At 46.4% G+C, this 14955-nt stretch overlaps 1 protein-coding gene across 5 annotated transcripts in view; it reads left to right on the top strand.

The window, feature by feature from the left end:
• The first annotated feature begins 1267 nt into the window (after nt 1-1267).
• Clec16a (C-type lectin domain containing 16A) overlaps nt 1268-14955 on the top strand; it is a 205698-nt gene continuing 192010 nt past the window's right edge. For 3 of the 5 annotated variants that reach the window (XM_029470213.1, XM_029470210.1, XM_029470211.1), the window contains exon 1: nt 1317-1577. In XM_029470213.1, the coding sequence (XP_029326073.1) occupies nt 1498-1577 (80 nt within the window). In that variant the 5' untranslated portion in view covers nt 1317-1497. Of the gene's footprint in view, nt 1578-14955 lie in introns of all 5 variants that reach the window. The other 2 variants (XM_021184743.1, XM_029470212.1) reach the window with 2 other exon arrangements.

Below are 14955 nucleotides of genomic sequence, written 5' to 3' on the forward strand. Positions count from 1 at the left end.
CTGAGTCTCTGTCATTTTCTTTGGAGGTCAGACCTGTTCTGGTTCTTTCATGACTTTTACATGGGAAACCATTAGCCTGATGCCGGTCTACATCTCTCTAATTCTTGGAAGCAATGCAAACCATCAGTTATTCACTCTATCAATATTCATCTAAAAACGTGCTATGTGCAAATCTTGTCCTGGGCCCTGGAGAGAACATTGGTCCCTGACTCAACTCTTTTCCTAGGACAGTCAATGGGCTGCCACAGGGGTTAAATAGCTATGAAATGTAGAAATGAATAAATGAAAGGGTGTGGGGCACAAAATCGTGCTTTCCACTGAGGTTCCCACTTCCAGTCTGGGAAGGAAGTCCAGGTGTATGTAACCTCTCATGGAGATCTCGGAGTTCTCTTTCTTTCTTACTGAATTAGTTGGGAAATGGCATGAGTTTTCAATGATGATCAGAGGAAACCTCTGAAAGTTCATTGTGGTTAGCTTTACAATGCTGCTCACATCTTTACAAAATGTTTTAAGACTAATGTGCAAAAGAAAAAGGTTGTAAGGACAAACCAGAATGTTACTGATTGGTTTTGTCAACAGAAGCAAATAAGGGTACCTGGGCTTGAATCCTGCGTCTGTCACACATAAAGTGCCTCTATGACTCAGTTTCCTGAATTATAAAATAAGATTAATAACAGCATCTACTTCATATGGTTGTGAGAATTAAATAATTAATCACTTAGGATAATGACAAATGATATGTACTACTCAATGCTTTTTATTTAATTATTATTGCGATATTGAAGGTTGCATCCATAATGCATAAGTCACATTTCCACCCCTTTAAAAAATATTTTTAAAGAGTTAGACCCATCAAAATGGCTCAGCTGTTAAAGATGCTGACAAGACTGAAGATCTGACTTCAATTCTCAGATCCCAAATAGTGTAAGGCGAGAACTTGCTTTCCAAAGTTGTACTGACTCTATGAGTGCGTGTGTGTGTGTGTGCGCGCGCACGTAATACTTTTTAAGAGAACTAAACCTTGCCAAATTGCTAAGGGTGGTCTCCAATTTTAGCTGGGGTTTCGAGACACTCTTCTTCTAATCACAAAGCTAACAATAAATAAGGTCAGATAGTCTTACTCCGATTTCAGCAAGCCGTTTCCGCCCACCTTGGCAGTGCCCCGCCTCTTCCTTCCTCTTGTCCCGCCTCCTCTGGACGGTCGCGCGAGTCATGCCGGTCCTTGTAGTCCGTTCGCAGAGTCCTGTCCTCAAGAGCCTCGCTCGAGAACTTCATTTCCCAGATTTCCTCGCGGCGGCGGCCGTAAAGCGCGGCGGTCGAACGGCCGGTTCCGGCTGAATGTCAGTGCGGGGCTTTGGGCTGGGGAGCAAGGTGCTTGGCAGTCTCTCCACCGCCCCCGCCGCCGCTGGCTGGGCTTGAGATGTCGCCGCGGACACCGGGCCGCTGGGCGGATCGGACATGAAACCGTGAGGCAGGCGACGGGGCTGGTCTGCGGACATGTTTGGACGCTCACGGAGCTGGGTGGGCGGGGGCCACAGCAAGTCCTCCCGCAACATCCACTCCTTGGACCACCTGAAGTGAGTGTGCGGGGCGCGCGGCGGGAAGGCCGCGGGGCCGGGCGCGGACGCCCAGACGCGGGCTTGGCTTGCGGGGCTCGGAGGTGCGAGGAAGACAGGGGTGCCGCGGGAGGGTTGTATGTTGGTTATCCGCAAGGCTTTGGAGTCAGGGCACCTGGCTTCGAACCCTGACCCTTTCACTTCTGGCTCTGTGTGTGACCTTGGACAAGTCGCGTGATTTTTCATTCTCCAGACACCTTACCTGAAAAGTAAGGGCATCGTTGAGTTTTCGTTTTGTGGGCTGGAGTTGTCTTGATGTCCCGGGGACGGACTGTGGCCACTGGGCTTCTTGGGGTGGCACTTCTTGGACTGCATAGTTACGAGGCCATTGACCCGGCCAGATCTGGATTCGAATTTAGTTAACAGTATGCATTTAGGCTTCAGTTTCCTTCTGAAAAACTGTAAAACGAATAGAGTGACAGTACCACTTTTTGTGGTTATTTTTAGGATTGGTTGGATAAGAGAATGAAGAAAACGCACAGAACATGTACAAGTGCTCTAAAAAGAACAGTGATTAAAAGAATACAAGTATTTTCAGAAGGAATTCTAGAGGGATAGTCAGCAGTAACACCTTTAGAGAAGACAGGAGGCTTACAGAGTCCTGGGGAAGCAGGGAAGTACACAGAAGAGGCTAGCTTTGGAGTTAGACCTGTGTTCAAATCCTGACTTAATGACTGTAGCTTTGGTCATATTTTCTGTCTCTGTCCTTCCAATTTGCCATCACCAGTTGGGAACTAGGAACTGCACAAGAATTGGGTAATGTTGAACATGCTAAGTGATTGATTCAGGATTGCTCTACAGGAGTGGCTAACAGAGGCACTCAAGCCTTCCCAGCCCACTCCAGTTCCTTTCTGTCTCTAAGTTCCAGTCATTATACCCCTGCTGTCTTCTGTGGCTCTGTTTATTTTCACTTCCTTTCTAGCTTTTGTTAAACTGACACTCCCAAGACAGGAGAACCTGCTTGGTTTCTTTGCACTTGTATTGCCAGAGGATTGGAAGGGACTACAAAGAGAGAGTAGTAGAGAAATGAGAGGCTCCAAGGGAGAGAACTGGAGGTGGAGGTACCAAGGGGGAGGGGGGAGAAGGCAGTTTCAGAGGGGACCCCAGAAGCTTTGTATGGGGACAGGAAGATAGTGCGGTAACAACAGAAAGGAAGACAGGGGTCCCTAGAAAGGATTGGCAAGCTAAAAATTAGATGGGGCTTCCCCTTTGATGTTGGGGTGTAGAATGGCTTCTGTCATGGAGCAAGGATTTAGTAAATGTTTGTAAATCTCCAAATGTGAAGAGCTGGATGGTTTGGGGGTGGAGAGGAAAGAGGTAGAGGGCAAGAATGGGGGTTGGTAGCAATTCAGAAATCTTAACCGGGATGGCAGATGGCCCAGAAAGGGAGTGGGGTGTGGATAAGTGGCTGAAGGATTTGAAGAATGTGTGGGTGGATTTGGCTGTGAAGGGGAGGATGATTGTCCCGAGGGGCTGGGTGTCCTACCAGCCTAAGCACCTGCTGGCTCTCACTTAACTTGGGACTGTAGCCCCTTTAAATACCCATTATTGTGTTAATTTGCCTGGTTAAGGATTTCCTGTTTGTTTTAGTCATCACAAGTCTATGAGTTTGATTGTGTCCTATATAGATAGACTTAGGATTCAGGTAGCTTAAGGCAAGTTTCAACTCTGGTTTCTTTGTTATAATGTTTTTCTGGATAAAACTTCTTAGTTTGAGGGAACTTTTGACTGGGCCGCATGTGATGGCCAACGATGGACCCCTGGTAATGTAAAGGACCTCAGGTTCCTCCTGATATCCTGGGAATGTCTCTGGTTCACTTCACAGGTCCTGGGAAAAAGAGCTTGCCCACCTTAATTCAGGCTGATCTGTTTAATCCCTTTCACAGCTTCAGGAACCTGGGTATTGATTGGCACAGGATCTAAAAGATCCAAGGTGACTTGGAAAGGGGACTGCAGACATCTAGTGCCTACCCCAGTGCTTGTGCTGCCTTCATCTGCATTCTGAGTACCAACTCCTGGGGGAGACTGCTAGCTGCTGCTAGGAGACCACAGTGGAGTCAGGACTCTTCAGTGTGTCAAATCTCAGGACTGTAGTGGTCCCAAGGGTCTGTAGAATCCCTTTATAGAAGCTTTCTGGAGGAGGCAACACTGTATCAGAGATCCCCTAAATGGGGAAGTGTCATCATATGGCACAGCCACGTTAGGGGCACCGTAGTCAGATTTGTGGCCAATCCAGGTAGGAACTCGTAGCTATGGGAAGCAAGGCTGTGAGAAGAAAGAGGCTTTATCAGACATGGAGGGCAATGAACACCTAACGTTTGTCCAGATCTGGGGTGGGGGTTGGGGAGCAGAACATGGGATTTTCCGTGCTGAAACAGGAAAGCCAAGTAAAGCAGAGCAGATCGCCTTCCCAGTGACTGACAGCCCCAGATCCTTTAAAACAGACCCAAGCTAGGGAACGCGTGCATTCATGCGTCTCCTGCCGCAGTCTCTAGATCAGGGAGACCCAGGATGCACCACCCTGCTGGTCTCCAGTACATCATTGTCCTGATGTAGCAGTCTTGGTGGAATAAAAGGTTCAGATTTTAAGAGAATTGAGAGTAGGGTTCTTTAGTTGTTGATTTTATATTTCTTTCTTCAGGGTCACAGAGGTGTAAGGGGGAACAAGTCTTTCTCTGCTCCTGAGTGCTGGAATTACAGACATAATGCGTCTGCATCACATACTGTGTCACCATGCCCTGCCACTGTTAGTAAGGCACTCTTCCCTCATGGCACCTCCATCTTACAAGCTGGAAAGAAACTTTCCTGTTGCACACTTTTTGCTAAATAGTGAAAAGCTGGACTTGAATCATTTACATACCAAGTTTGGTCAGTCACTTAGTCGGGGACAGAGGGAACAGTCAGGTTGTTACTCATGACACATCATTGATGGTTCACTGCCAGGCTAGTAACAAGGCTGTGACATTAACTGACAAATGTCTACCCTCAGCAGAACCTCTACTTATAGAGTCCTTTGATTGTTACTGAAATGTCATTTGGAAAGGGGGCCATTTGCCCACAAACTGATAGAACCTTGTTTGTTATGTTGTTGTCCCAATTCTAGTCACTTGATGATGTCAAGATTCTCTGTCCAAGTGATGATCCTGCTAAGTTGCCTTCCGAGCTAGTGGACCTGTAACTGAATGGTGTGTTCTAGCTACACCATAGCAGAGAGCGAGTGCTTAGTTAGCCGAAGCTGCCTCCTTTCTTCTGGTCTCATTCTCAGCAGGTTCTGGGCACCACTGTGTCAGCTTAGCCATGCAAATGGGAACGAAGCTCCTTTCTCTTTAAAGCTTGTGTTATTCTCACCCATGCTGTGTCATCCTACTCAGTCCCTGTTACAGATTGCCTTTGCTTGCCAGAGTTCCAGAAGGTCCCTTTCAACTTGGGGCTCAGGCCATCTGAAATGAACTAAGGCCCAGAATTCACATCGTTCTCTTTGTTCAAGCCTTACTCCCTGGCCTTGCCCACTAGCTCACTCCCAGAGGCAGGTCAGTCCCAGGTCAGCTGACATCCTATATAAAGGCTAAATTCTTGTAGGTCTCAAAGTATTTCAGCCTTTGCCCTACCACTGAGCCTGGGAACATGGGCACATGACTATTCCTAGTGAGCAAAACCCCTCCAAATGCAGACCTGGAGGGTCTAAGGCTGAGGAGTTATTTTCAGGTTAGTAGGGTGCCAGGGATGGGTAAGAGTGGAGGGAATGACTCAGACTCAGCAGGCTGCCTTGAGAGAGCCTCCTGAAAGGTTGGGTGAATAGCCCATGCTGTCAGAGCTCCAGGTGTTCAGTGAGGTCTAGGACCCTAAGTACTAAGGCCAGATCCCACTGGACCTTATGAGCCACACTAGAGAACTGAGACTTTATGCTGCAAAGATTAAGGGCCCTTTGTCATCAAGGAAGGTAAAGAGTTGGAGAGGGTAAAGGCGGGCCAGCCTGGAAGGGGAAACCACTTTTCCCACAGCAGCCATGCCTGGTGAGTTACTGTGTCACCTACTGGAATCCAAGCTTGTTGCTGTGGTGGTCCTTCTCTCAGACTGCAGTACATACCTACATGCCATCTGTCTGTCTGTGCCATCTGTCTGGACGCTTGTTCTCTCCACTTCAGCTTTCCCCTCCTTTTCTTCCCATCCATCCAAATACTTAGATCTACCCTTAAATTGCTGCTGCTTTTATGCAAAGTGCTGCAAGGTTTTAACCAGTGAGAATCTCATGCTTTTATGTACTGTCTAATCCTTTCTGGGAGTGGATTAGCTACCAGGTCCTGTAGATTCTCCAAGCTTCATTCTGATCTTGAGTTAGATTCCCAGGGAGCTGGCCAGGTTTCTACAGGCTTGTCCTTTGTCCTAAGGCAGTGTCTTAGTTTGTATCCATCTGCTTGTCTTTCTTCATGTGCACATATGCTTCATGAAGTCAGGGATCTGTGGTTTGTTCATGTGGGGATTGTCCAGTACTTGTGCAGAGCCAGATACATAGTAAGTGGTCAGCAAATACAAGGTGGACCAAAGAGGTACTCCTGACCATTCTCTAAGGGCCTGTGCAAGAGCTGTGGCGTTTCCTAGGGCAAATGGCCCTTCCTACACTACCCTTCCTTGTATCCTAGGCTCACTCCTACTCTCTGGCCTGGTTTAATGTCTTTGGGGTGATTCACCAGAAGCACGCTATTAACACATTCCTCTAACCCTCCAGGCTGATCCACCAGTACCACCTAGTTCTGTTGTCCAGAATGCTGGACACTGAGCAGATGAGTTCAGGGCCTAGAATGGGACTTTCTGGGGGCTGTCTTGAGGATTTCAGCTGCTGAGTAGGCCAAAAGACACAGTGTCCTCGACTTCTTTCTCATACCTAAGGCCTTGCGATCGGAAGATGAGTGTGATTTGGGGGTGAATTTTCAGCTCTGTCATGCTATATATATACCTTCTCCAGTGCAGCTTGTGGACAAGTTCCTAGGTTTTCCAATGGGAGCGTCCACTGTACAAGTCATCAGACTCACAGCCAGCCTCAGAAACGGCCTACCAAAGAGAACTTGGGTCTTAGGTCCTGAGCTTCTTTCTCTAAAATGGACATAAGACTGATTGTCGACACAGGCTTTTGTTAAGTGTTGTGGTTTGACTTGTGAAATAAAACTCTTGGGAAAGCAAGGTCTAGGGAGGAGGTGGATTTGTTTGTATCTGTAGTCCTTGGTGATGAACCTCTGGTGTACTGGTTCCATGCTGACAGAAGGCTATAGGTTTTCAGTCTAGGCATTGCAAGCTTGCCAGTGTGCAGGAGTCTTTGATACTGAGATCCCACATCTGCTGAGTTCTTCTGGGCATTGATGACCTTCCTTAAGATGGCTCAGATACTGTCTTCATGCTTCTTTTGTTTTTCTTATCGCTGATGTCAGGCTTTGCTCTGTGGCGATGTGTACAAGTATGCCGTGCGTGCGTCTGGAGCATGTTCACTCCTGAGTTCCTCCTCCCCCATCCTCACCTCAGCACATCCCTTCTCACCTTGGTGCTCTTTCCTTTCCTTTGTAACCTACTGAAGCCAGTTTGTACTGCCTGCTAGAATTGACCTATCTTGTGGGTTAGTCTGGTGCAGGTGACCGAAGAGCATTCCATACTACCTCGGTCCTCCAGGATGTTCCTTGAGCACTGGAGGGAGTTCATGGCACATGGGGTTTTTTGTTTTGTTTTGTTTTGTTCTGTATTTGGTTTCCTGTTATGCCCTCATAAGTCCATGCAAATGCATTGCTTCTAAAATATTTTTATTTACTTTATTGATTTGAGTTTTTCTTTTTCTTGTTTTGTTTTTGTTTTTTCCTGGTTTTGTTTTGTTTTTTGATAGGGTCTTGTGTCCAGGCTGACCTCAAACTTGCTATATAGCTGAGGATGGCCTTGAACTTCTGATCTTCCCATATCCATCTCCCAAGTGCCAGGACTGCAGGTGTGCAGCATGGCTGTGTTTTATGTTTTATGCAGAAACTGAGCCAAAGGCTTTTTGCATAGTAGACAGACACACTGCCAACTGAGCTACAGACCTAGCCGTTGCTTACATATTTCTATAGTAGACTGGGATCCAATTGCCTGGTTTTAATCACGGCTCCAACCATGTGGTGTGGGGTCCCTGGGCTCCTCCCTCAGCTCCCCAGACGACCAACTCCAGAGTTGTGGACAGAGCTTGCAATAGTACACATATTTGTCTTTTGAAAGATAAGATTCAAATGCATATACAGTTCAGTGGGAAAACATCATTGTAGAGGCTGTTATCTTCATTTGATCTTTATTTGCTGTAGTTAAAGCACAAAGTTTGGTTTGATCTTCTGAAACTGTTGTAAATAGGGCGCAGCTTGCACATGACGTCTTGGTAACTCCATGTTCATCTAAGAGTAGGGAATCTGAATGCTCCTGGAAGGTGCAAGAGACATTGCTATGGGCATTCTTTTCATTTGATATTCATAAGTAGTCATCAATAGCAAACATGTTTTTACTTCAGTGTCAAATGGGGAAATGGCACAAAATGGACTTACCATGAACCCCAGCTATGTAAGTAGAAGAGAATCCAAGTAGTCGTCGTCAGCTCTGGGCAGCAGAGCAGCTGACAATCTCCTCTTCTCTTTTCTTATTGTTAGAATTTCCAGTCTTTCTAATATGCATGTTACATTTTGAAATAGAAAGTTTTTAAGCTTAGCATCTCCAAAGTACTTTAATGACCTTCTCTCTCAAAGCTCAGGAATAAGCGATCCAGCCAGCTTCTCCGATACTCACAGGTGAATATATTTTGAGGGTCTCTTCCTAAAACATTGCCCCAAGCAGAGTGCTAGGCCCTGCAGAGATGAGAAGCTGGGCAAGGTCAGGTGTTACCATCACAGAGCATCAGCACTTGGAATCCAGTGGACATGTCTGTGTGTCCACAGCAGACTTGTGGAAAGTGGACATACCGAACAGTGCTGTCTACACTGGACATACTGAACAGTGCTGTCTACACTGGACGTACTGAACAGTGCTGTCTACACTGGACGTACTGAACAGTGCTGTCTACACTGGACGTACTGAACAGTGCTGCCTACACTGGACGTACTGAACAGTGCTGCCTACACTGGATGTACTGAACAGTGCTGTCTACACTGGACGTACTGAACAGTGCTGTCTACACTGGACGTACTGAACAGTGCTGCCTACACTGTGCTAAGAAGCTTCTGAGCTCAGCTGTGCGGCTCAGTGGCAGGACGTGTGAAGGATGTGTGTAACATCCTGAGTGTGACTGAGGACCAGAGAGAAGTGAGGGGAGGAGGAATAAAAGACATGGGAGGCAACACCAACCACTGTGAAGATGTCAGCTCAGCTCTCCAAACCTAGCTAGGATTTAGGGCAGTGCCAATGGGAATCCTAGCAGCATTTTTGTGTGTAAATTGGAGCTGTTTTAAAATATTTGTGGAAATAAGAAGCTTAAAAAAAATGACCAATATAGTATTGACAGAATGGAAGCCAAGAAGTTGTAGGGCTACAGTGCCACATAACACAATTTATCATGAAGCTGCAGTGCTAGAGGACATAGGCTTGACACTGGATAGACAAATTGATCAGGAGAATTAGACCAACTGCAGAGACTCACATATGTGGTCACCAACTAAGGAGAAAAGTGGCCCTGGAGTGAGCAGAGAAATGAGGACCTTGTAAGTGGCAGAGGGCCAGCCAGGTTATACATTAGTGTGGGCTGGCACCTGATACTACCAAGAAAACAGGACCCTTTATAACTTAACGTAAGCAAGGATCTCTATAGATCATTATGACAAGAGCTGTCTGGAGGTCGGCAATGTGGCTCAGTGGGTTAGGTGCTTGCTGCCTAGCCTCATGACCTGTGTTTGAACCTTGGGACTCACATAGTGGAAAGAGAATCAATTCCTTAAAGTTGTCCTCTGAGTTCTACACATGTTATGGCATATATGCACCCATGCACATGCACATAAATACAAACAAATAAATAAGTAAACAAACAAAATAATGTTTCAGCGTGCTCTCTGAAGGAAAGATTGGTAAGACTGACTCTAATAAAATGTAGAGGGCTGGTGAGGTAGATCAGTGGGTACAGGCACTTGCTGTACAGGCCCAACAACCTGAATTCAATCCCTAAACCCAGTGTGGAAAGAGAGAACTGTTCTTGCAAGTTATCCTCTGACTTCCACATGTGTTTTATGATATATGTACGCTTGTCCCCAACCCCCATAATACACACACACTAATACAACAATTTTAAAGGCTATTATAAAGACAAGGAAAAGAGAGGCCAGTATGGAGATAAAGTGTATCCCTGTATGAATGAGCATCTACCACATAAGTATGGTTGTCAAGAACCCCTGTGCTGAAACCAATGGAAATGGCAAGTCTTTCCCTGGGTCAAGCTTAGGAGAATGGCAAGGCTGGAGTTCAGATGTTGACAGCGTGTGCAGAAAGTATACATTTACTCTGCTCCCAGATAGCTGTAGCCAGAGACTGCTGCCCTACAGAGATCCTCTACCAGGATCAGCTGATCGGCTTCCTCATTCAGCTCTGTGGTGCCGAGTTGCTAGTGTGGCTCCAGCATGCCCTGGCAACCTAATCCTGGATTTGCTGTGCATATATCTGGTGTTTCTTCATTCCTGGTTGCTCTAGTAAATTAGTCTCAAATCTGTGGTCACAGCACCACAGTTGGGGAAAATAAGCTAAAATATTTATCATCCAGTAAAGGATTTATATATAGAATAGATAAAGTAAAGGATATATATATATATATATTGTGTGTGTGTGTGTACATACATAAATATATGATAAATAAAGAGTTCTATTAATAAGTAAAAGTCACAAAGAATAATAAAGTGGGCAAAAGTCTTGTAATTGGCCCTGCCCTAAAGAGGAAATGCAAATTTTCCAACCCCCTATGAGAGAAGGCAACATTTTACCTTGGTCTTCCTGAGGTAAAACCCCCACAGGACACCATTAAAGCCTACAGAACTACACCACTAAAAAAGGCTGAGGACAAGTATTGGAGAGGCTTTGAGCTCATGAGGGCTCTTGAGCGTGGCCTCTCAGCCACGGGGCTGGCTAGGACTGGGTGTACCTAAGTCCTCTGGGCTACCTTGGCCTGTGCAGTGCTTACACTGGGTACATCCCGGGGTTAGGTGAGTCTGAGAGTCATGTGAAGCCTTCCCTTGGTGCCAGGCTCCTGGGAGCTCTTAGTATCTTCTGACTAACCTGTCCTTCATCTCTGAAGAAGCCTTCTAATAGGTTGTTCTTCTGGTTTTTTTTTTTTTTTTGGTTTTTTGTTTTTGCTTTCTTTTGAGTTTACAACCCTTTCCTTTCCTCCCTCCAAGTCCTTCCATATCATCCTCCCCTTCAAATCCATGGCCTCTTTTCACTAATTGTTACTGCATGCATAAATGTAGATGCATGTGTCTTACTAAATATAATGTGTTCTGTCAGTGTCATGTTACTTGTGTGTATGTTTTCAGGGCTGTTTGACAGTAGACAGAGCCAAAGTGTGCCCTTCTCTGGAGGGAGACCACCTGTCCTGCTTCTGGCTCTCCTTAGTTGCCTGTAGTTCTTTGCGCAGGATTGAAGCCTCATGGACCTTGCTCCGTCCGATTCATTGGTCCTTGTTCAGAACATGTTCGGGCAGTCATGTTGGTGAGACCTGGGTGTAGCCTCTGATGTTGTCAGGAGACACAGTTTCACAGCAAACACCCTGGTCCTCTTGGCTCTTATATTCTTCCCACCCCATCTTCTGCAATGTTCACTGAGCCTTAGGTGTAGCAGTGTTTTGTTGATGTGTCTGTCAGGACTGGGCTTTACAATTCTGCATGTTTTGATTGGTTGTGACTTTCTGTAGTCTCCTCTGTTGCAAAGAGACTTTTCCTTGATGAGGGCTGTAAACCACACTTATGTGTGGGCATAAGGACAAATGTTTATGGATTGTTGTTAGGGATTATGCTGGTTTAATAAATTAGTGGCTGTAGATTCTCCAATAACCATGACTTCACTAGCACTGACTAGTTAGCTAGGTTTCCAGCATCAGGCATGGTCTCCCTCGTGTTGAGCAGCTTTTGAGTCCAAGGCATGTGTGCTGCTGGTTACCATGGCAACGCTGGTTGTTGATCTGGTCCATAGTTGCTTCCCTCCCTCCTTTCCTTCTGATACCTTGAAAGCTCTCAAGGCTCGCAACTGACTGTCCAGGTCAGTTCCAGCTGGGGCTTTGGACCCTGTTTCTGAGGAACATGGTGTCCTCAGCAATCGGAACTTACCTTCTGCTCTGGGGGTAACCAAGGGCTACAGCAATAGGCTGTGTGTTTGGGAGTCCCTTAGACAGTCCTGGCCAACAACTCAAAAGAAGGTTTCACATATCTGGAATTGGAGTTTTTTACTAGGTAGTCATTGGCTCATTGCAGGTGCACCACCAGACCAGATGAGAAAAGTTCCCAAATGAGACTTTTGGAAGCAATTATATAATGAAGGCAGCTCTCCTCACGACTAGCACTTCAGTGGCCCCTCCCCTTCTCTCCTCCTGTCTCATGATAATACCCTGGCTGGCCTGCGACTCACCTACTTCTGCCTCCTGAATGTTGGGATTTCTTTTAAATTTTTGTTTGTCTGTTTGCTTGGTTTTTTTTTGAGACAGTTTCTCTGTGTAGCCCTGTCTGTCCTGGAACTCTGTAGCCCAGGCTGGCCTTGAACTCAGAAATCCTTCTGCCTCTGCCTCTGCCTCCCAAGTGCTGGGATTAAAGGCTTGCACCACCACTTCCCAGCTAAATTTTTGAGAGAAGGAATCACTCTGTAGTCCATTTAGGTTAGCCTTGAACTCAGTCAAAGTAGTCTTCCTGCCTCAGCCTTCCTAGTGCTGGGCTTCCAGGTGTGCACACTCTGCCCAGCTTGACGTATCTGCTCTTCCCCATGCCACCAGGAGGACAGGTACTTCCATTTTACAGAGGACGGACGTCATCAAAGTACAGGAAGATGAAATAAGCCTGCTGCCTCAGGATTACCAGGTTGTTAGTAATGGAGATATCCAGGCGTCAGTGTGCCAATGCAGGCATCTGTAATACCTACTGCCTCTCCAGAAGTGACCCACAAGTTCCACTTACTGCTCCAAGTTCCTTGGACCTTTCCCACCTCAGTTTTTCCCTCGAGGTCCTTTTTTGCTGACTGTCTGGGACCAGCCTGATATTACCTTCTAAAGTCTGGAATTGAACAACCTAATAAGGATGTTTATAACAACCCCCATCATGATGACCACAGTAGACCAGCAGCAGCTAAGACTGCTTGGGTATGGTGCACCATGTGTGCCAGGCTCCACACTTAGATGTCCATAACTCCATATTTAATCAAACAACCCTGTGAAAAGTCCTCTGGTTACTACTGTGGTACTTCTGTGTTCAGACAGAGAGACAGAGAAATGCCTGTCCCAGAACACAGTTAGGAGGTGCCAGGGCCAGGGTCAACCCCAAAACTGTTGCATTCCAAGGCCTGATGAGCTCTTTTGTTGGTGGTGGTTTGGTTTGGTTTTTGGTTGGTTGGTTTGCTTGTTTGTTTGTTTGTTAAGACAGGATTTTTCTGTGTAGCCCTGGCTATCCTGGAACTTACTTTGTAGACCAGGCTGTCCTAGAACTCACAGAGATCCACCTGCCTCTGCTTCCCAAGGCTGGGATTAAAGGCGTGCGCCACCACTCCCTGTCCCGACAAGCTCTTATCCTAGCTCTCTGCTGTTTCTTGAACCCTTACTTGTATAGTATACTCAGTGTGTATTAGTAGAGGCTGTCCTCTGCTTCACTCAGCGTTTATATAGCACTTGTTATGTACCAGATATTCTAGAGTGTATTGGTGTCACCATGATCGTTAAGATGACTTTCCGGATGTGGAGGTTCCAGTCTAGTCAGAGAGACAGACCATGGAGAACACAGTGCTCTGTGAAGTACTTGCTACTTCCCAAGCGGGGACAGCCAGGTCCTTATGGGAGTTGGCGGACTGGAGTGAAAAAGCCTTCTCCAAAGAAAGCTTCATGGAGAGAGGCAGAGTCTTAAATATGAGCGAGCAGCAGTTGCTGACTGATAAGGCAGCAAGGGCAGTCTATTCAGACAGCCCACTCAGTTGAGGTCAGACCCTCAGAGTAGATGAACTCACTCATGTTGCTGCTTCCCAGTGAGCCAGGAGTGTGATGTGTGATGTTAGCACGTGCATGCTATCCTCCTGCACATGTGTCATAGCTCCAGAGTGGAGAGACTGCTTCTCCCTGACCTGCACTGTCAGCATTACCTTGTCCCTGGGAGAATGTCCATTGTCCTGTGGACTGTGTGATAAGGTAATTGATGGCCACATTGGGAGTGGTGCAGCAGCTGTCAGATTTTAAGAGAGAGGGCTGGAGATAATAGCTGTGTTGTAGAGCATAGGTGTAGTGTGTAAGAGGCCCTGGGTTTGATCCTCAATAATGCACGCATATGCACATGCACACACCATTTTAATCCATTCTCCCAATAACCTGATTCAGTGGGGTTGCATGGGAGCTGCACGGGGAGCAACTTAAACAGGCAAAGCCGGTGCAGGAGGCCTGTGAACCACAGTTTAGGAAAGTGTCCCTTGAGTTTCTTGTAAGGGTAGGCACCAGAATCACAGTGGACACATAGCTTTGTAATGAGGTCCCACAGTTTGTTCCAGGGTGGTTCAGGAGCTGCTGAGTTTCTTCCTTGTACAAGAAAGTGGGACTTGTGTCCTTACATGCAGCATTGTGGGAAGACCTAAGTACCAAGGTTGGATGATTTATCTTCTTAGAGGGCTTTATCTTGTGGCATGCTAAAAATTGTACTTCAGGCTGGACATGACTGCCAAGATGAGCAGATTACAAGTTCTAGGTTTACCTGGGCTACAGGGCCAGTTCAAGGCCAGTTGGGTCAAATTCCTGAGATCCTGTCTCAAAATAAAATATAATAATAAAAAATGGGAGGTGACTATTGGATGGAGCTTGGAGACTCTTATGGAAGAGTTGGAGGAAGGACTGAAGACCCCAAAGGGAATAGGAGCACCACCGGAAGACCAACAGAGTCAACTAACCTGGACCCCTGGGGGTGTTCTCAGAGACTGAACCACCAACCAAAGGTCATTGTAGTGGCTATTCTTGGTTGTCAACTTGACTATATTTGGAATGAACTACAATCCAGAATTGGAAGGCTCACCAGTGACCCTTATCTGGAGGCTTGGAGATCCTTATCTGGATCTTGGTATGGAGATCTTGAGACATAGTGGCTATGGATTCCAGAAGATTAAATCTCCTAGTTTAAGGAGATTTAATCTGGGCTAC

The sequence above is a fragment of the Mus caroli genome, chromosome 16 (genome assembly GCF_900094665.2).
Source record: "Mus caroli chromosome 16, CAROLI_EIJ_v1.1, whole genome shotgun sequence".
Lineage (NCBI taxonomy): Eukaryota > Metazoa > Chordata > Mammalia > Rodentia > Muridae > Mus > Mus caroli.